Source organism: Struthio camelus, chromosome 15, assembly GCF_040807025.1.
Source record: "Struthio camelus isolate bStrCam1 chromosome 15, bStrCam1.hap1, whole genome shotgun sequence".
Taxonomy (NCBI): Eukaryota; Metazoa; Chordata; class Aves; order Struthioniformes; family Struthionidae; genus Struthio; species Struthio camelus.
In genome coordinates this window covers 13,170,432-13,193,091 of record NC_090956.1, presented here as the reverse complement: position 1 = coordinate 13,193,091, position 22,660 = coordinate 13,170,432, and the positions used below count along the sequence as shown (strand labels likewise).

General features: G+C 39.4%; 1 protein-coding gene across 1 annotated transcript in view; it reads right to left on the bottom strand.

The window, feature by feature from the left end:
* LOC104149710 (uncharacterized) overlaps window positions 1-22,660 on the bottom strand; it is a 109,564-nt gene that overhangs the window by 17,165 nt on the left and 69,739 nt on the right. Inside the window, exons 44-60 of the mRNA XM_068908870.1 lie at window positions 21,347-21,703; window positions 20,426-20,782; window positions 19,089-19,439; window positions 16,987-17,118; window positions 15,896-16,045; window positions 15,042-15,158; window positions 13,127-13,300; window positions 12,207-12,414; window positions 10,058-10,224; window positions 8,747-8,859; window positions 7,607-7,688; window positions 5,905-6,067; window positions 4,015-4,136; window positions 2,640-2,780; window positions 1,395-1,508; window positions 874-1,002; window positions 245-406 (exon numbers count right to left, since the gene is read on the bottom strand). Of these exons, the coding sequence (XP_068764971.1) occupies window positions 245-406; window positions 874-1,002; window positions 1,395-1,508; window positions 2,640-2,780; window positions 4,015-4,136; window positions 5,905-6,067; window positions 7,607-7,688; window positions 8,747-8,859; window positions 10,058-10,224; window positions 12,207-12,414; window positions 13,127-13,300; window positions 15,042-15,158; window positions 15,896-16,045; window positions 16,987-17,118; window positions 19,089-19,439; window positions 20,426-20,782; window positions 21,347-21,703 (3,039 nt within the window). The remainder of the gene's footprint in view (window positions 1-244; window positions 407-873; window positions 1,003-1,394; window positions 1,509-2,639; window positions 2,781-4,014; window positions 4,137-5,904; window positions 6,068-7,606; window positions 7,689-8,746; window positions 8,860-10,057; window positions 10,225-12,206; window positions 12,415-13,126; window positions 13,301-15,041; window positions 15,159-15,895; window positions 16,046-16,986; window positions 17,119-19,088; window positions 19,440-20,425; window positions 20,783-21,346; window positions 21,704-22,660) is intronic.

The window sequence follows — 22,660 nt, the reverse complement described above, 5'->3', positions numbered from 1 at the left end:
AGAACATGGAGGAAGTGGGAATTTTTACAGCCATAACAGGGCCTATAGAAAATGACGTAACAGTACAGTGGCAAACATGATCTTTCTCCTCCAATCCATCACAAGATATTGTTTATTTATGGTTTGTTAAGTTAGAGGAGAATGGAAATTCTTGCGAAAAGTTGCAGCTGAGGAAAATCTCAGTCTCCAAACCAGTAATTGAATTAAATTTGAAGCAGATTCAATATGTTCATGACAGACTTACAGTTGGGAGGTCGCAGAATCCAAAATTAATATAATAGTACAGCCAGGATGAGTAGTTTGTTTCTATTTTACCCAGAACATTCTGTTTGGTGCAGGAGGTCAGGAAAATGTTTTCCAAAGTGGCTTCTAACTGAAATTTATCAGGATACAAGAATCTATTTCTCTGCAGTAAGCCAAGAAAATAAAGTTTAAATATGACAGCAGAATCATAGACACTCCTACCTTCCCCTTCCCCCAGCTCTCAACTTCATCTTGTCCCCTGTGCTTATGCCTGTAGCTTCAGGGTTTTAAAATAACATTTCCACTTGGCAACTGTTACTGGGCCCCACTCTGCAGAATCACCTCAACAGTCTCGCAAATTTAAGGTGAAAGGTGAGGCCTCTCTTTCATAACAACTAATTTATTCTTAAATATTCTACATTTGTCTTTCTTCCTATGCAAAGAGAAATACAAAGAAGATGATCACCTGCAAAATTAAATAGTACTATTTTATACAAGACGGTGCTTTACAGAAGCTTTCTTAAATTCTATTCCAAATTATATTTAAAAAACAAATTCACATCTATCAAGAGCAGCTTCTGTTAAAAAAAAAAAAAAGGTAAATTAGCATATGCAACAGCCTTTTCTTACCTCATAAGTCAAACTGTGTTTGAATTTTTTGTCATCCCAGTTCAGATCTAGATATTCATTAAACAACAGTGCTGTTTGCTCTAGAGACCCACATGCATTAAAGTGTCCCATTCTTAATACTCTCTGAAGCTGGAAAAGGGTGGAAAAAGAAGGACATACATGTTAATAATTTTCTACAAAATTAGTTCAGTATTATTAACATTTTTAGAGGAGTATGCTTTCAGGCAAAAATTCATCCCTGAAGAACCACCTCCAAAAGACTGTGTCTGTCTCTACAGAGAAACTTGAGAGATGGATGATTCTGTCCTGGGGAAGACCGTATCCTAAATACAAACGTATCTGGCAACATGAAGCAGAATTCTTCAGAGGTTTTATTTTTTCTTCCTCCAAGACAGGAAAAAAAAATAGTTGTCAAGTAAAACATTTTCCTATGATAACAGATGGAAAAAATTTCCAATCAGTGAGACTGAGGGACAGAAAGTTAGCTACCCCTCACCCTTCTTAGACTCGAAGACTCATACCTGACCTGAAGAGAGTGTCATACAAGCATCCCAGGCAGTGATATTCATCTCTGATTTATCTTCCAAGGTCACTCTAACATCAGCAGGCTGCCCACCATTCCACATGAGCTGCATCTAAAAGCGGAAGAGATGGATTTCTCCGGTGAGGCAGGCCTAGAAATAGCAGGACAGCCTGCAGAACGCTCTAGCAGAATGAACCTTATCCAGTAGGGAAAAAACCCCCACAGTTAAAACTGTTACAGAGACGTGTTAATGCTCCATTAAACTCCGTATAGCCTGCAAGCTCAACCACCTTACACAAATCCACATAGAAACTGCACTTTCAGAACTCAGGCAGCAGCAGTCCTTCCGTTACCTTCTCTGGAAGCTGCATCGGGTCTACAGTCCACAGCAACTAATGATGCCAGATGTTACCTGGTGTTACAGTTACTGACAGAACAAGAGAATTTAACCCTCTGAATATGATGCTTGAGGCATATTCACTTTTTAGTGAAAAACTATTGGAGAAGGCTGTGAGGCACCACTATGAGTACCAAAGAGACTCCAGACAAGCAAACAGAACACTGCACAATTTGTGCAGCTTGTTATTGGACAGAAAGTCTTCAGCCTCAGTGTTGCATTAACAAGCAAGTGTCTTGTCTCAACAATGCAAATGATGCATTATACATGCCATTTTCAGACAGAAAATACTCTATAGTCTCTGATTTTAAAGGCTAATTTATGTAGTTCTTTTTCGTTTTTTTCCGCATACAAGCTTTACGAGCACACCTGACAATTGTATTTTAAAGCCTTTCTGGTTTTACACAATATTTTTTACATCCGTGTTGCAATTTCCTATAAAGTCCTAAAATTTAGTTTTGCTCTATATGAGTATCAAAAAATTTCTGGCATTTTTTGTAGAACAGGAGTTTGTTCATTACTTTGTGGACAATATTTCTCTCATTTTAATTGCTGGGTAGATACCTGTGCACTTCTGGCTTCTTACCACCCAAAGTGGGTCAATGCTAAAAGTGCAAGACAAATGTCATCAGCTAGCAAGTTATCTAGAGTTATGCTTGAGAAAAGCACGTGTGTATGCTTAGAAAAGGAAACAATGCTGGTGTTTTGGACACCAGGAGATAACAGCACTTGGTATTTAAATTTTTCAGATGAGATCCAGTTCTCCATTTCTTTGGGATGAAGGGTACACTAGTGGTAAATACAGTATCATAGCTTTGTATTTTGCACCCTTTCTCATTATCTCACCTGCTGGCTGTACTTTCTGCCTCTTCTTTCTGACAGGGAATTGACCTCAAGCTGCCTCAGAGTGAAATTAAACGGGTGGGCAACAGCAGCTCTGTAGCTCATGCGCTCTCTTCCAAACTTCAGTGATGACGTTGCTGATACCTGATCAATATCAATAGATGTAAAAGTAACATGAGAAACTTCTCACATACTGACATATTCACGCAGCAAGATTTTTCTACACCTTTTCCTCAAATGAAAAATGTACTTAATATAAGTCATTTCTTAAAGTAGCTAGCCAAATTAATATTCAAATAAGGACATTCCTGCTACTTGCATTTCCCGCGTGGCTACAGCTGGAAACAAAACTACTGTCTATCTTTTACTAAGATTATGAACCACGCCTAAGTTTGATGAGGCTTAACTTTGCTCTCATCTTCAGGCACTGTCAGGAGCTCTGCTGACTCAGAGTGCTTAGTCACCGCATGCAAAGTTTAAGCACAAAAATAAACATTTGCAGAATCAGGAACCAAATTCCGTAATGTGGCTGGTAGGCATCATATGCCACTTAAAAACGACTGCCTGCATTTTAATGTAAATAGTTATGTTTACTATGTCTAAAGTCAAATTTGGAATTCTAGCACTTTGTAAAGAGAAAGTAAGTGTTTAAGGAATTCTGATCCTTTTGCAGACAAGTGTATGTTTCTCTACGATAACACATTTTATGCATTACCTTTTCTCTTTCATTTATTCAGAAAATAATATAATATTTCACCAGGGTGCTGTTTAGTGCTCCCGTACTCCTGTATTTCAGGCATATATTTAAAGTAGGCACCATTTGTTGTCAGTAAGCTCCCCAGTTTATCCGCATTTATAAATCACTTCAACCAAAGTTCTCCTGATTCTAGCTGTGTTTTTATTATTCATATTTTAATATAATAATGCCTTCCTCCTCCAAAAAAAAAAAAAGGGTTATCTGTTACATCAATTTTGTCCCAAAGGCGTCATTCTCACTGATAAAGAGGAGAATGAAAAAATGAAACACAGGAGTTTTGATTAAATCAGTAATGCAACAATGTTGAAAATGTGTATTTCACTCTTGCATGTGGGTGAACACAGCACATAGCCATGCAAGAGGCAGCTTCTTCATCCTTTTCAGCCTCACAGTAGTGTCCGCCCATGCGATTCAAAATCCCGCTATGAATTCCTTAGAACTTGCTCCTTTGTCTTAGATTTTATTTCTTTTTCCCAGTCTGTTTTAAACATGACAGTTTGCCTCCAACTTCAATTCCTTGACTTGTTTAATACCTTTACCAAAAAAAAAAAAATACCCCCAGCAGTTCCTGTAACTCTCTCCTGACATGTGTGTCCTCTGAGATATGTATGCCATACCTACCTGGTCCTTGTCATTCCAAACAAGAGTAAGATCATCCCAGTGACTTTGTGCCGAATGTTCTACATACATGTCGAGCTTGGTATGCCCGGGGAAAGGAATGGAGAGAGGATGGAAAAGCTCCACTACAAGGAAAAGAAAATGTAAGCATGACTGTTCATTTTCTGATGAAGCAAAAGGGGTGGGATCTGCTCTCCCACCAGGAGCAGGGCAACAGTTGGTTCCCAGAGAGCAAGAACATCCATCTTGGTTCACACACAGACGCGCACAACCACACCAACACACAGGGTGACTTTAGTGTGCAGATTTCTGCTGAAGAAATGCAAGGGAAAAGACGACTCCTCTATTTAACCAGTAAGTCAGTAATTGCATGCAATAGTCAAAAGATCAATGTCTGTATCTAAAGAAACTTCCAACAAGAACAGCCAAAAAATCATCTTTATGAAGCTTACTCTGGAAGAGGAATAGTTTACAGCTCTCAAAAAGTAAGGGCAATTATTTTCTATGTTTTCAGATAACATAGTCTCAGCATAAGGGTTTAGACCCTCAAGGCAGCATCAAACATGGCCAGTGGTCCCTGCAGCTCCCAGCTTCACTAGGGTAACAGAATTTACTACAGTTTCTGAAAAAAGCCTCAGAACCAGCTGACAGCAAAAAAACAAAAATCAAAATTAAATTCAGGGAAAAAAAAGGAAAAGATAAACAGAAAAAGAAACAAAAACGAACCCAAAATGAAATACTTCGGCTCTCCAAATTCAAAAGGGCCACATTCAGAGAAAATGGCGTTATGGGTGGGATGTGCCTCTTTATACCTCCAGTGCCTTGTTTAAAGCATGAACCTGAGATGTGGCCCACCTAGCTTGAAACTCTTTCCTTCTCTCAATTGGGAAAGAAATTTTCATTTAGGTACCCACTTCACAGCGGACTACCCTAACCCACTGGATTATTGGGTATTTGAGGCTGAATCTTCCTCAAGCTACACGTACGCTTGTGGAGCTGTGAGCATTCCCAGCTAGCGAGTCAAGGTATGCACCTCACCCTCATACTGTGGGAGACTACAGAGCCTGTAAAACTCCTCAGCTCCTTGGTTTCTCCTGGAAGCAAGCACAGATGCACAAGTGCTTTCCAGCTGGATCCTTAAACTGTAAAATTGCAGAACCAAGACCCTGATCTGCACTGCAAAGTGGTACTGCTCATACTATGTGTCCTCCATCTCTCCCACTGAAGTCGTTCATGCTTGTGAAAATAACTAGACATTCACTGGCACAGAACTGTGGAACTATTTTACTCAAAACGGAACTGCCAGGACAGAAGACAGAGAGCGAGCCCCACTCATAAATTTGGGACATCTAATTTAAATCATTGCTCTGATTAAAGTAGAACGTAGATGTGAACCCAAGTCAGCGACCTCTCAGCTAAGCATCCTAGTTCCTAGGCTAGAAAAAGTAGCTGCAATATTTTTCATTCTCTTCTGTATTTAGAAATGGTATCTAAGTCCCTTTATGAGTCCAGAACAAGTTCCTAAGTTTCCTTTGCTCTTTATTAACAAGTTAAAACATTCAAAAGCATATATAAATCAAATGTTTCATTTAAGCCAGAGCACTTATACAACTTGCTGTAAAATAAAAATAGACATTTTTATTTGCTGATGACTCTTCAGTCTGGCCAAACTTTTTCCTGGCACTACTACAGCTTATGTAAGCTTTACATTCTGTATCCATAAAGCAGAAACAGGACTTCTAACGGTCAAAGTTCACAGTGAATTTGGGGCAAGTCAGATCTTATAAGGACTGGATTGAAACCATTTGAATATGCATTTTGAAATCAGATTCATGTGATTTCATTCATTTTATAGTCTGCTATCAAGACTTGCAAGAGAGTTTAGAAACCTACCCTTAACTTTATGACCTCCATGCAACTTTGGGAAGAATCCAGTGTAAGCGCCTGTTACTTTTACCTCTCTGCCATCCCAGAGAGCAATGTGTCGCAGCATACATGTTCCATTACTTTTTTGGTAAACTGTCATGAACATAAGCTGCCTTGGAAGACTTTTTAACTGAAAATAAAACAAGGGAAACACATTAAATCCCAAGCTCTCTGGAAAGTTTAAAACCTAAATGTATAATTTTGGTACTGTGTACTCCTTTGGTTTCTATCTATAGAAACGTGTTTATAGGAGGTCTAATATAGTGATATCCTAATGCCTAACTGACGCATGTAATCCCTGCTTTTGTCTAAGCATGCATTTCTCCTTGCTTTCACTTCTACCAAAAGTCATTTCCTCACATAATGGAACACAGAAGGCAGAGTATATGCTCTTTACAATACTGGGCTTTGCTTATTACGTATTTTGCTTCTGTAGCTCAGTGAATAATGTTATAATATTCTCCCTACTCCATCAACAGCACCACCATTAAAGAATAAATCCAGCAGATAATGCAAATAATAGCGATTGCTACCTCTTTCTTCCTTATTTATAAAGAGAAATGTGTGTGGCAATGGCAGAATAAAATTTGGCAGTAGCTTAGTTTTTAATACATTATTTCCCTCTATTTCCTATATATTTTATAAACTTATGTATACCATACTCTGTCCATAGGAGCACACAAATATCAATCAAACAAGAGTTAATGTTGTTGGACACCCAACTAATCAACGTTCAAAAGGTTTGCTCCTGCTACTGGAGAAATCAAGGGCAAAACACCTAATACACAGCTGGAGCTGGAGCTGGATTTGACCTTCATGGCCTGGCAGCCAGCATCCTGAATACAACCCTCTAGAAATAAAAAAGCTTGACTTTTCCCATTTGAACTGATGGTGCCAACCTGAGGTATCGTGTGTATCATTTCAATGACGTTAGTATAGCTAGTCCCAATGAAACTTAGCTTAGTTGTAAAACTGAAATCTTTTTTTTCCATGCTGAGGAAGAGTTTGCCTTCTGCTTCACTCACATCATAATTTACCTTTTGAAGTTCCCATTTAATTAAAAATGGGAGAAAGAGAAGGAGAGGGAGAAAAAAATTATTGTGGTCATATTTTTGTTGCAGTGTATCATATTATGGTTCTCAGGACCTAGGAGAGATCTGATTTGTCATTCTCCTTTATGTTCACATTGTAGTAGGCACAGCCACAAAATAGCTTACACTGAATAATAAGCATATAAAAAAATGTGTTTGTTTGTATGTATGTGAGCCGTTATTGCAGGAGTAACAGTGTGCTGCATTTGATTGACAAAAGACCCCATTCATCTTCCTTGCCCAACCCTGCTTTTGCATACTACTCCACCGCACAAAGCCAATATCCAGAACTGTTTTTTACCCCGTCTCTCTTTTCTTAGTAGCCAGAATAATTAAACACATCCCTGGAACAAGTCTAACAGATCTCATTATTAATGTAGCTGCACAGAAGCAGAGTCAAATAAACAAATCCCCTGCAGTAGCTTCTGAACGCCAGCAGCTTCGGAAAGCCTCGACACCCTCCACAGCAACACCAAGGTCAGAGATGCTAGCGCTAGAAATAACGCAGCTCGACTCCTGCAGTACTAGTGAGGCTAACGTGTACTGATGTATGTGGTGGATAAGTTGCACACACTTACCATGGAAGAAAGTCCTGCTGCGCTAGGGAAGTACTGTAGAAAGGAGGGAAGGTTCTGGAAGGCTTTTATAGTCAGCTCTGCACTAAAGGGAAGAAACGTACTGTTTGTTCAACAATATTTCAGAAAGCCCGCTCTCGCTGACCGCACAAGTTCGGCTGAGTAGTCTCCAAGTCTACCACAGTTTTTGGAGTTACAAACTGCAGTTCCTTCCACTGAACGCTTAACCAGCTCATGTGTTTTGATGCCCACATGCAAAGGCATGCAGGGAGGAGGACTAAACGGCCTGTCTATGCATTCCTGGGATAGCGTGTGTCCCACTAGCTCAGAAATTACTTTGACTATCATAGCAGACACACCCGCTCTTTAAAAGTGAGCTTTCTGTTTTGGAATCTATGACTTTGCAAGCACTGTAGTGGTTTCCAGATTTAGAATTTACACTTATTAGACATTGTAACAGAAATTGAAAAAATGTTCAGTGCAATGATCTTTTGCTGTAGCTTATCTATGAAATACCCAAAATACCCTTTCAAGGCCCTAAGCCTGAAAATACTACACCTCTTAAACACTTTCAAAAGCCTACAATTTTGTGGATGCTCCATACAGAATCTTTCTGTTTACACATGTACTATTGAACACTTTTGAAGTAAAGAATTTTCTATTCTTCTTTAAACAATCTTGAAAGCTTTCAGAAGAAAACGGAAAGAATCAGAAAAATTAGCACAGTAGATAGAACCATACTGATAGCAGATTAGAAAGCTGAGTGAACCTCCATTGTTTTCACAAGGGTCAACTATGCTAAAGGGACTTAATAGGATTTAAACAGCTATATGGAGTTAAGGCACATTCTTAAGTGCTTGGCTGGCTCAGACCTTGAGTTTTCTGGATCGTTTCACTGTCCCCTGGCTCAGTCCTGTGCGGGCAGGCAAAAAGGCAAGCATGCCCAACCTGCTGGGCGCAGGAGGGGAACCTGTTGCAGCCCTTCACAGTTTCCTGAAGTACACAGACTGTGTGGTGCGACTGCGCACTTAATCAAGGATTTACTATCCGATTCACCAGCGCTTTGTTGAAGAAAACTAACTTCTTCCATGGAATCCCAGCAGCCTAATGATATTTTTATAGTGTCTGAAATTACCCTCTTACCCTTGCTGGTCATTTTTCCTATTGATGGTTAAGGAAAAGCTTGTGTTTTGTTCACATATGAGCTGCAGAGCTCCTGCAATTTCATTTTCAGTCAGGACTTCATGAATTGCCATCTGTGGGGAGGAAAAAAGTCACAGGCCATAGATGAGATGCAAGGTAGACGCTAACTTGAGCCCAATCTCTTGACTGACTGAAAAATACCATCTTGACTAAAGTTTATCTTCCAGATAGACATGCTTTCTAGATGCCTTCTAGACTTAATTCAAAGGCACCAACAGATGTCCTCATTTTTTCCTGTGAGTGTGTTTCCATAGCTGCTCATTTGCACTGTTGACAAATATCAGCCATACTTTCAATGTGCCCTTGTCTGTTTTAAGTCTAGAGCCCATACTGTATCCACCACTAAATTAAGGAGCCATTTAATACCCACTCTACTCTTTCCTATGCTGTAATGAAGCCACCTTTCCTATGCTGTAATGAAGCCACCTTTCCTCTGCTTTTTGGTAAAACACATGGAGCTCCACACATCTCCTAGTCTAAGGTATTTTCTTATTCCTGGAGCTGACTCTTCAGGTTTATCCTGAAACTGCTGAACAAGTCCTCTAGGCAGGTGAGCATCCTCTCCCACTTAAGACATCAACACATGTTTACCAAAGTCAGCAGGAACAGTGGTCTTAAGTCCCACGATCACATTCATACCTTGCACTTGAGTAAGGCACTCACAGAATTAACACCCTTGGTCTTCTCTTCTCACTGGAACGTTTAAAGGATAAACGACGTTTAACCAAAGACTAAGGTAGGAGAAGCAGGGGATATACCTAATTCTTTCTAATAAAATGATGACTTTAAGCATCCATTTCAAATGCTGACATATAATTTGCAGGTTTAATATTGACCTAGTTTTTATTTTCAGAAGAGTCTACTTTTATGCTTGTATCCTAGCTACAAATGATTTCCTTGATGAAGGAAAGCTGTTTTCTACCAGAAGTCCCTTCCACATTACTGGCAACCTGTACCAGCTAGGAAATGACCATCAGAACTCACAGTAAATGGGCTCCTCCCTGAAAGGATTAACCATGCAAAAACAGGGATTTCACGTACCTGCTGAATTTGCTTAGAAACAGACCATTAGCTGTATACTTCAGGTAAGCAAAGATTCAGATACACTAAGCCCATTCCTCTCTTGCCTATACTTGTACAAACCTGGTGTAATTTCACTGAAGCCACTGGAGCGGCTAACAGAATTACTGCACACTGTAACCTGGCTGACTTCTATAACCAAAGCACAACAAAACATCTATGGTTTATCACCTTAAGGAAGAAGGGAAGTCCCAGATGACTGAGAAGTGGTATTGAATGCTTCATCTCTGCCATGAATTCAAATGTACCATACAGTTCAAAGTCTGCATCGACATCCATATTCACAGTTATATCTTTGTCATCATATTGGACTTTGCAGATAGTCTTGGCTTTGTTTTCTAAATAGCAATGACAAAATGGTGCCATTTTGACAGGTTCTTTTATAAGGAATTTCAGCACTGCTTGCATAAAATCAAAATCAAAAATGAGATTCAAAATCTCATTCAAGATGACATAGTTGCAGTCTGTGGTTTGAAGAGTTGAAGCAAAATTCAGGACTCTTTGGATATCCTTGAATATATCAAGCTCTGAGTTAACACAGCATTTGCACTCATGTACAACTGTTAAGTGACGAGTCAGTTCCTGACAATAATGTTTTATGCTAGAGCTGACAAACTTATGCTGTCGTTTAACACCCAGCATGTCGTAACCATTGCCTCTAGAGAAGAGTTCTGAGCTTCTTTCAACCTCTAACGACTCCCTTAGTTCCAGCTACAGCAACCAAAACACTGCTCAAGCAACAAGACTTAAGGCCTTCTTTTGCCTGTTTTGCTACCAACTTCCCATATTTGAAAAGGAGAAAATACAGAAATAATTTCATTGGTATGAAATAAAAAAAGGCAAATAAAAGACAAAGGACCTGAAATCCTCCCACAATTTAGGGAGAGGACAAAGTCATGGATGTGTATGTGGTTGTACACTGACCACTCCAGTGGCTGTCCTGAAAGACAATCAGTATATTAGCTGACACTTAAGACCTGCTTATTTAGAATAGGATAGGAGAAGCTGCTAGCAACATGAGTGCTGGTTCAGTGCCTGCTGACCTCAATAATGCCCGAGTTTTGGTGCTCTCTGGTTTCTTCCACTTACACGATAGTTTTTTCAATGCGAATATACTCCCATGTGGGCAGTGAAGGTACCTGACACCACAGAAATCAGCAGCTGAGGGACATGCAGATAGGATCCATGTCAGGGCAAGTTCTGAGGACAAATGGGGTCATCCAGGATGGGTCGGTCTGTCCCTCCACAGATCCAACAACAAAGGCCATTAGTAGTGATAGGGTGACACAGAGGCAATTAGAGCCTCTCTTTCAGCTGATGAGAAACTCTTATTAAGTCTTTGCTTTTCATATGCAGGTACCGTCCTAAGATATCCAGGTCAGCTTTTCACACTAGTTAGGCATTCTTAGGCTAACATGGCATGGCTTGAACTTGGTAATACTTGCAAGAATCCTAAGTGGGATCAGCTCACTCTATACTACTTGGAGCCTGCTCTAAGAAAAGGGACGCGGGGTAGGGACAGCAGTAGCACGTGCTCCAGATAAAGCCCTGTCCTCTCCATTCATGGGTCAGATCCGTGCTCTGCTGCCCACAACCTTGGAGAAAGCATCAGCTTCTACCATTTCACCATTCCTGCTGCTGGGGCTTCCTTACTAAGCCCCGTCAGGAGATCATATTATTGATAAATGACCACTCTTCTATAGTCTGTCAAGAGCTTTTCAAGGTACCACACTGGTAAACAGTATTGACAGATTTTGAGATTTCTGTGGTTTTTTATGATACAAGTGAAAGCAGACCATGAACTAGAGAAAGCACTTGGTCAATATTTGCCAAACAATGGACAAATGTATGAGAAAATGTATAGTTGGCTTTAAAGAATGTGCACATACACACAGAAAACCAAGATCTCATCTTTCACATCACTAAGTCCTGCAAAATTATTTATAATTATTTTCAAAAAACACTTAAAAATTACACTTGGGATTCACATTTTTTGTGCTCTGTAACAAGTTTCACTGTGTGATGCTGAAAAAGACAGTTTCTTAGGTCATGCAGCTAAGTATCCTGGGGATCACCTATTTTACTAGGTGTTGTACCACATAAAATCTTTTCTGGAATTAAAAAAAGATGCAACCTAACTAATAACCTATGAAGTTTAAGAATGACACTTTTATTTGCAGACAACAAAAAAAACCTGTCCCTTATTAGGTTCTACCAGCAAATCTTAGTGAATCAGTTTGTAGCTGTTAAAGGAACAGCTGAAACATCCTTAAAGAGCTACTACATAACAGGAACTCCAAAAGGAACAGCAGGTACCTACCTAATTTCTGTAAACTCAGAATCAGATTGATTGCCTTAGGGTAGCCAGATGCTTGTAAAGTCTTGCTGTTATGTACACTTTGGCAAAAAATATCCATTTGATGACCAACATAATAAGAGTTCATTATGTATGTCACTGATGTTTCTCCAGCTGCAATGTGCATATGTCTTTCTTGAGTAGCGTTTCTTCCTTGAAAAAACACACCTATCTAACACAAGACATGCAGATTTAGGTATTTGAAATATCATTTAAATACCATTTAATTTTAAAACAGAAGACAAATGGAAGTAAAAGTTTTCTCTAGTCTATGCATATTTCAAAAATCTATCCATTAAGAACAAAATCTTAGCCTTTCGTTATTCATCTATGACTTTCTAATATCAAATCCACTCAAGTGAATGAATTTCATATCACTTTCGTCTTGGTGATTTATGTCAAATTCTCATTAGGTTCTCTTTGTTCCCACAAAAAGATGAAAAATAGGACTCCAGTTATCCTTGATCCCTGCATACTGCTAATACTTATTAGATAAAAGATACTTCAATACTTCCCCGAAGACAGCACTTGAAGAAATACTTCTTCAAGTGTAAAATTCCCATTTAAGAACACAGGAGCAATATTCCAGTTCCTGGAACAACATACTGAAACCATCTTCCTATAGGAGTCACAACACCCATGAAACATGCTGTACTAACACTGATCAAAATGGAATAACCTCATTCAGAAACCAGCCAATTAATACATTCTTAACATATTAGTAGGCCATATTGTAGCCATTGATAGTTTGTAAATATCAGGAGAAAACTTCATCTTTCATTCTATACCTTACACAATGGCAGTCCTCACTCAGGCCATAAGCTGTTACACCATAAAAAAAAAAAAAAGGACAGCAATTTTCATTTTTTTTAAATAAAAACTACCTGTAAAGATGTTGGCACTCTGGCTTGTAGCAGCCACGGCCAAGTATGCTGAAAATTCCCAGTTATGTTGGTACTTGTTTCAGACTCCTGGATTTGTCCTTCAAGAATCATCAGGTAACCACCATATTGTGCTTTAATAATAAAACATTTGATCGCTTTCAGGTCCAAGGTAGTCTGTGTGATACAACGATAATTTGTGAAAAGGCATCTTGTACAAAGTAAAGCTCCTGTTAGTCAGGGTTCTTTCCTTGGTTCAGGCAGTTTCATCTCCAAGATGTGTAAATGAAGGTCCAGTAAAAACTTGTTTCGCATCATTTTGTAATATAACACAGTTGCAGACATTGAAGAAAGCTCCCAATTTTTTTTTTAATTTCCACAATTTAACAAGTATCCTCCAGTACGTACTTACCTTAACCCTATTCAGGCTGCTAAACGATTAATAAAGAGCTAGTGTTGTGCGGTAGGCTTCTGTATCTCAAATATACAAATAGGCTAGATAATCAGGCTTTAAGAAGAAAATATCATTCTGAATGTAAACCCTGAAGCCGTATTAGTATTCACCTCCATCTAGTCGATACATGGCACATTGCAGACCTATCAGACAGAGTAGGTATATTAGCTAAAACGCACTGCCTCCTTGTGCAACATGTATTGCAAGCTCCAGTGTGGCCCAGGCTTTTCACAGATCAGGAGCCAACCTCCAACCTCCTCTTCCTATAAAACATCTGGTTCAAGAAGCTATTCTCTGAATCTGTCAAGAATAAAGTTAGCTTCTGGGCTCCCTTCCACCCTGAACTTTAGACAGGAGAAAAAAAAAAAAAGGGGAGGGGGAGCTGAGAGAGAAAAGCCTGGGGAGAAAGAAAGGAAAAAAAGGAAATATAGGTGCTAGTGTAAACCAGTAGTAGACAGCCTGACCTGGGACAATATCTGAATTTACAAAAATCTTACTGCATCAAGAGCCTAAGCAGCAATCTACTTGACCATCTCTACACCTCACTTAGCGTCTTCCCTAACTTCCTCCCACTTCCAATGCGTTACAGGACTCAGGAACACAACCTGCATAGCAAGAAAGCAACTGGCTTGTCTCTGACCATTAGAGAGAGATTTCATTTTTACCGCTGACACACTTCTGAGCCTCACCTTATCCCAGCTCAAAGGTACGACGTGTACGCACAGGTACGGTCTGCAAATGTCCCAGACCATTCATTTGCACAGAAAGATACAGATAAAGCCTAGCACATCCTGAATGGGACTGCAACGCACTTTCATAATGAATATTCCACTATACTTCAAATTACGCAGCAGGACAGAGGACACTACTGCTCTCTGCAGCAATTGAATTAAAGGTAACAGAGGCCTAACTTAGAGTATAGATAAGGAACAGCATGGGACTGGAGAAGATTATGAATGAGAAAAGAAGCTGAGACGGTGCGTCAACTCAAGACACCTTAATCAGAAGAAAGGCACATTACTGAACATTAGCTTGTATTTTGAAATGTGGAGAACAATCTTTGCCACTTGTCCCTGCTAGATTAGGTAGAAGATCATTTGTAGTTATGGATTGCTTTATTTTGGCTGCATTTAGTAGCATCAAGCTTTTTTTCCTGTATAAATTTTGACTTTTAAGTGAAGCAATATTCTAAAGCAACTTTGAAGTCTGTGCTGTGATTTGATGCAAGATGGCAAAAAAAAAAAAAAGTGAAAACATGAAAAAGATGCCAAAGTTAACAACTGAATGAGTAGAATCTTACTTTCTTTGACAAGGAGACAAAAATTTCTCCTAGATAGCAAGCGCTCTACAAAGTCACATCTACACCCCCTGTTCTTTGCCATTTGACTTCTACAGTTTGTGCTTCCATCATGGCTTGATTCCAGACTGGATGCCTGTCTCCCCTGTCATCGTTTGATAACTTACCTGCAACTCAATCCTGTCTTCTATTTGCAAAGTCTTCAGTGCTTCTATGTTATGAGTAACTTTGTAGTTAAGAGACACATCATCCAACTTTTGGACAAAGCTCAGTTCTTCTGTAATCTGTTTAGTCCAAATAAAATATGACAAAAGTTAACTGTGACACATCTCTCATATTGACACTGTTCTGATTAACTGTAATTACTGTTTCTGTCACATTAAATTATTAAAACTTAAAAAAAAAAAAGTGACCTATACAAAAGTTAGTTCCTCACTACACATCTGTGTCCTGTAATAGGGAGTAAGCTGCACCAAGTGAAGACACTTGAAAAGACAGGTTAGACACAAGTTACAGATGGGAATCACAGATCACTGCTGATATCACATCTGTTGCTAGAAGGGATTGTGCAGCAGGAGTGACTGAAAGATACATGGGAGTTGGCAGTTCAGTACTCTAAGGCCAGCCCAACACTCAGTGAAGGCAAAGAAAGTCAATTCTTAACCAGACTGGGTACCATTTTGGGGCCATGACTTGGTGAAATTCCTTCTGCTGAGCTTCAGGCAAGGCCTTTAATAAATCAGACCTTTTGTTTTTAAGGCTCTTGATTGATTTCTACACTGAAGACATTTCTTCAATGGTCTCATGCTATTCTGCACCGAGCACATGTACACAGTCCACAGTTCAGGTAGTCTTACACTTCCTTTATTTAAGGCCTTTAAAACCAAACCAGCACCCGCACAGAGTACTCGTATAAAGGCCTCATGCATAGCTATTCCAAGTGGAAAAACAGTGGTCACCAAATCAATTGGCTCGCTCTAACCTCTATTTCACATCTTACTAATACAGAGGAGACACTTACTTGCTTGCTATTCACAGAGAACTGAATAAATCTTTTATAGAGGCCCCCATGTTTTTCTGATGTCACATCAACTAATGTCCTTGTAGGAATGCCAAGGTCAGTAGCTCCTTGGATGTTATGGGTTAGCAGCACATCCAACTCCTGTCTTTCCTGTTAATATTTCACAACAAATACAGCAAAGTGTGTGAAGATCCCAAAGCTTGCAGCCATACACAGTTCCAAGAGACACTCAAGCAAATGCATCTGTCCTACATGTAATACTAATTACACCCAATTGCACTGAATTCAGTGGAGTTACATCAGTGGAAAAAAAGTAGAGAAAAAGCAAGCACAGGACAGATAGAATACAAAATATATCTTTCAGCTAAAAGAAAAAAAGGTGCAACTGTCTCTTTCTGGCAACAAAGAACTCCCACTGGCTGTCTGTTTTTCTACAGTACAGAAATATCCAGAAATTACCAGCTAAGGCAAGCAAGTGAATGCTCAACAGGAAGAGGATGCTTCTCTCTCTGTGTACTCTTCCCTCCTGCACTGATGACAAGAGAAGTCAAACTTGTACCTGTCAGCAGGAAAGCAAGAGACTGGCAGCCTTTCGCATGGTGTTGTCTTACTGAAGAAACAAACAGCACGGCCTCGGTTAAGCACTGCCTGCTAGTTTGCCTTGCAAATCACAGAGATCACTCTTAAACCACAATCTTTTGAATTCATGTGCATCCCTGTACACTGTCATAGTGACCGAAGAGCATTATATTGAGAAGATCTGTGGTATATCTGGAGTGAGATCAGCATTTGTGCTTTTGCATGTCATATTATATTTGCTACATAATATAATGAACATCAAATAGTACAAAATAAAAAAATACATGCACACAAAGAATATAACAAGTAAATGATTCAGGAAGTGCTGCAGTCTGTATCCTATTATCCTATACCTCTGTTTTACTGCAGATTACAGGTGCCACATTCTCAAAGATCTACATTTTACTCTGGCATTTACCACTAAGGCTTGTCTATTTGTTCGCAATAAAATAGTTTACAGTATGTCACCCAGCACTTTGTACACTCATTTTTACAATCTGTAAGATACTTACATCAGTGGCTTTTAGTATAAGAAGTCCTTGCAATTTATTTTCATCAACAATAATCAACATCTGTGAATCTAGGTTCATTTCATCTATCAAAACATAGCCTGAACCATCAATTTGCACTGGCGCTCCAAGATCCTGCAGAAGTGGAAATCAGAACAAATCCACAGATACGCTATACACCTGAAATTTTTTACTCCTAATAAGTAGCCATAATAGCACCTGGCTATAAAACTAGTATATCAGGCAGAATGTCCATACAGTGTTTCAGAAATCTTGAGAGTTTTTTCTAAAAGTTTATACACTTCTTTTTCTTTTGCATTTTAAAGATGTCTGCCATATTTTTGATGTATTGGCCAGTATAAATACAACTTGGCAGCTTTTCTTGCCTAAATGAAGAGTCCATTAATTTTCTATGCTTTGCATTGCTCCAGTGACACAAAGCATCCATAAATCCTGAGAAACCAGACAGTAAGGGTAGGTTTATTTGGGCAGTTTTGTTCTGCAAGACAGTCTTCTCTTTGTCTATTGCTACACCCTGACTCGTACTGAATTCACGGATCATTCTGTGGTAGCATCTCTCTAAGCCCTCCCTACGCACACTTCTCCTGTCCTTTCCATCTTCTGCCTATATAGTACTGACTGGCGGCAGGTGGGAAGCCTAGGCTTGTGACACAAGCATTTCAGACAGCAATATAAATTTTCAGTAAGATTCAGGGCTCAATCAAGCTAAACTTAGAACTCTTACTTCAGGAAATTCTGCCGTAGAAAGTCCCCCTTTCGCCCATCTGCAGCAGTTTTTCAGGCCTGGGAAAATAAACTACCGGGCAAGAATTGAGGTAAGAAGTGCCATCTTTCTCTCTTCCATCAAGGAGTAAAAGCAGCGCAGCATGTCACACTAAGTGAGCGAGGTCTCAGCACACTGCCTTTCTTTACTTGGAGAGCTCTGAAGCCTGTCTTGCTCCCCAGGTCACACAGCTCCTCCCAGGAACTGCACTGTGGTCTCCTTCAGAGATGAGACTCCCAGGACGCCACAGCCAAGCAAGTGGACTGTCCCAGAGCCACAGCTTCATTTCCTTTGCTTTAAATAGACGTGAGACTGTACTGCAAATGATAGATCATTCCTGTGATGTGGACTGATCTTTCTCCACAGAGCTCCAGAGACTTTCTTCTTATCCTTTTTTGAACAGTGGTTTTATTTCACTACCCTTCATACCGGTCACAATTCAGACTCAGAGTCTATAGCGAGGTCCCACCAGACCCAGAAGTTAAATCTCATTAGCAGAACAGGATGTGTTACCTAGCGATGCATGGTCAAGCACTATAAATGGTAAGGTTCAGCTCTGGGGTAACTACATGGCCAGGATTTGCAAGAATTACCACAGAGAAAAGGCTCACCAGTCCAAATCAGCTTGTTCAAAATGTCATTTTTGGTTTTTTCAGCCAAATCCCTCGGATATTCCTGAACTCAGGTCCTACAGGAAATTGTAATTGCTGTTTAATGCTGGTTTTCTCACTCCATGTATTTTAAGCAATGATTTTCTAATATTACATATCAGCTTGCTAGCGATTTCAATTTTCCGTAAAGCCGAATGGAAATTTACTGACATGAAGATGATCCATTTAAATTATATTTTCACTTTGTTTCACAGTTTACTTGACACATTTTTAAACTATTTCATGGTTTATCAAAATGGCTGAGAAATTGCAACTGGAGTTCCCAAAGAGAGCTCTGAACACACATTATCTCTGAAGATTAAAGCCCAGCAGATTTCTCAACTGTCTCTTTTAAAGAATACATTGGAATACTTAACAGTAATCCACTGGAACGGTGCAGACTAGTACAAGGAAGTCCATTGACTTCAGGTATTGATTCATATAAAATTTGGCTTATACCATATAAAAGTACAGTGGATGACTGGCTCCAAAGATAAGATATAACATTAAAAAACGGAATGTTCTTGTAAAATATATTGCTAAGATCTGACTCTGCTACCATTGACATCATCAGATTACTTTCTTTTGACTTTAGTAGGTGCAAAGGTAAGATCCTGGTTTATAATTAGATGCAGCAAGTCAAGAGTAAAGTGAAAGAATCCTTCAAATACCTGAATTGTTTGGCATTTGTTTTCTATAAACATCTTCCACTGCAGCTTCTTTTCAGAGCAGAAATCCCCATTTATTTGAAGCTCACAGGCACCTGAATTCAATCCTATGTCAAGATGATATTTTAACTCTTTTTGTACTGTGACGGACAGCTTGTTTTCCCTTGGAATTTCTTTCAGTTGAGGGAATTCATGTCTGAATTGAACTTCCAGTGTCATCTGTGGCTTGCACTCTGTTCTTACTTCAAGACGGGCAGCCTTGCCATCTGTTTCCAGGATGCAGAAAAGTCCTGCTTGGCAGCTCTCTTTCTGAATGTATCCTGTGAGCCGTGACTGAGCCGGAATACCGAGATCCTATCAAGATACAAAAAATCCTCTGGATTATATGTATACATTGAGAAGAGATGTTTTTCTTCTCCTCTTAGCACATGAGAAATGAGACTTTATGCTACAACAGCAAACACAAAGCCTGCAGTCTCAGCGCTGCCATTTTTCTCCCTCCCAACAATAAGGTGGCAATTCTGCCTGAATAAAGCTTGAGAGAAGATTTTAGGACTGGCCCACAGATTTTACAACTTATCTATAAGAAGTTTCACATTTACGAAAACCTTAATTTTCAGAACACACTAACCCACCCCCCGAAAACAATAGACTCAACAGATGTTCTTGCATCTGGTGGTCTGAGGAAATGCTGGGGTTTTTTTGGTAAAATATTAAAAATTCAAGCCTGTCTTGTGCAACATTCTAAATGAAATGTTACCTCCCATTTTTTTTCAAAATATTTCAGAAAATTCTGAAAATTCTATTATTTTTTGTAATTTGAGTGGTTTTCATTCTCTCTTCATGATGGATGACAATACGATACTCATTTTCCTGTTGTTTTTTATTTTTACATGGCTACCTTGTGGCTGAAGAAATTAAAATTGAGGAGTGAAAAGCAAAAAATAAATGCACATGAACATCTGGAAATAACCCTAAACTTGCAGAAGTCATTCTTTCTAATGTAGTAAAGTGAGGCTAGATGGGAAAAGAAAGCAAACTTCACAACTTCTACTTTGATAAAAAGAAATGTTGACAAATGTTTCAAACTAAAACCTGCTGATCAGCCCTAGTACAGCAAGGGCAGTCTCAGTTTGCCAAGGCAACAAGCAGCAAGGACTTTAAAACCAATCTCAGTCTATACATAACATCTGTGAACCACAGGATCCATACCGTCTGCTGTAAGACAGAGATATGTCTGTAGACTGGCTTTCCAAAACCCAAACATTGTTATTTTAGCTAAATCCCCGTAAGGCCTTCATAGGATCCCAACTCTTTCTTTAAAAGCCTCAAAGAGCTACCTGCAGAAGCTGACACACTGTTTCTGTTTCCAGTGTCCATTCAGGTTTACTCTGAACATAGAGACCTCCTCTAGCCTTAATGTTGCATCTGCCAGCCTGCAGCAATAATATGCCTTCAGTGGTGGACTCCGTGGCTGCAGAGAATAGGACAGAGTTTTCAAAAGGCAGCCCAAGCTCCTCGAGCCAGGGAACCGAATGCCTGAGCATCCCTTGGAGTGTATATTCACGCTCGCAGGAAGTGTCTATCTGCACATCTGCTGTTTGGCCATCACACTGGAGGTTCATCAACAAGCCAACGTTGCAGATGTTCTGCCGGAATGAGCCCCCAAAGGCTACCGCACGAGGCAGTCCCACCTGCTGCAACAGAAAAGATTATACTATTTAAAGTACATAAGGTAAAGCAACGGCCTTTCTAATTTGTTCTGAACTAATGAGAAAGAATTTCTTCTTTCTGAACCCGTACACTTTTGGAAAGGACCATACGATACAGCTTGTTTCATAGAATAATCAGAAATGATCGTGCGAATAAACAGTATGGAAAAAACCCTACAAAAACCTTTATTAATAAAAACTGTAGAAGGAAAAGTTCATAACCCCAAAGGAAATCTCCAAAGTTCCAAACAGAAAGGATTCACTTTTCATTAGATTTTAAGATAAAAGTTTTATTTTTTCAGAAAACCTGGGATTAAGCAACTATTTCATGCCAACAGCAGCAACATCTGTCACTATGTTACTCCAAATTCACATTTTTAAATATCATACCTCTGCAAATGTTTTGACTTGTTGCTCTGGCAGAACCCCTTTAATAACCAAAACTGTCCTTCCCATTAATAAAAGCATCAGGAGAGAGTGCTCTATGACTCATAAAGATAGGAAATGCAAAGGCTACGAGATCACATAGAAAACCATCTACACCGTTACCTCTAGACTGACACACTTGTTTCTAACAGTAAGCATCCAGTCTGCAGCTGTTGCATTGCTTGCCAGGCTCACTTCTCCATCAGCTTTGAAACTGCAGTGCCCAAGGACAATCTCAAGCATGCCTTTATACTTGTCACTTCTCGTGGATGACACCTTCACTTGGTTCTCTTTGGCAACACCCAGAGACCGAAGCTGAGGCAAGGAATGCTTGAAGTCAATCTCCAAATGAGGCTGGACGTTGAAGGTAGTATAGAGTTGCAGGCAGGCAAACAAGTCATTTAGAGAAATACGTCCGAAGAAGCCAACAGTAGAGTTGCTGGTAAACACCGACCCATTCAGTGAAACTTTTGCTGGAGTCTATAAAATTACAGAAAAACTCTTGTCAAGCTTGTTCCCCTGTCAGGCCACACACCGTGAGTCTATAATAAAAGTAACAGCAACCCCCCCAACTTTTAAAACAATTATTAATACCAAAAAAAACCTGCTTTTGCTTTTATCATCATCACTTCTGTATTCACTCTACACAAATAGAGCTCTAGCATGTGAGAATGTTTTAAATTCACAACAGACTTCAACAGGAGTGACCAGTGTTATGTAGACTGGACCCACGTTACATGAGGGAACTGGAATCTATTTGTGTTTTTCGGCACTGGAGCGTACATGGGAATTGCAGTCACTGGCATTACTGCCTGTCTAAAGACAAACAGTAATCTTCTATAAAATCACTCAGAGAAGACTCAGAGAAGACATATTTTTAACAAATTCTTAAGAAAATGTCAGATTATAAGGCATATCTTTCTGGAACAGTTCCAGTGTCACAAGGGCTTTCATAAACAAATGATTAGTTAGAAAGAGCAGAAAACAGTAAGAAAAAGTAAACCATGCAAATCATACTGACAACATCGAAAAAAAAAAATCACCGCCAGCATCAAACTTACAGCAGGACAATATGGCTCAATGTCCAGTTCTGGTCAAACTTTTTTTTTGCCCAAGTAGTCTGCATTTTCAATTTGACTGACTTTCCAATCATTGCATTGTTAATGTATATCTTCAGGGAAGGCATACTAGAAAGTAATTGTCCTCTAGTTTGTGTATTTATGGAACAGACAAGATTCTCAGCTTGTGCCTCCTATGCTCCCATGCCCAGTTTATCTCAGGCTGGCTGCACAACCGCAGAACAAGACCATTTATACTGAGTTCAGTTCTAACTGGCAAAAGACGCAGTTTGGAGGCCTCAGCTAGTAACATTAATGAAACTCTGCCTTTGCTCTCATGCAACCTATTATCTCATGATGTCGTTAGTTTTATGCTAGG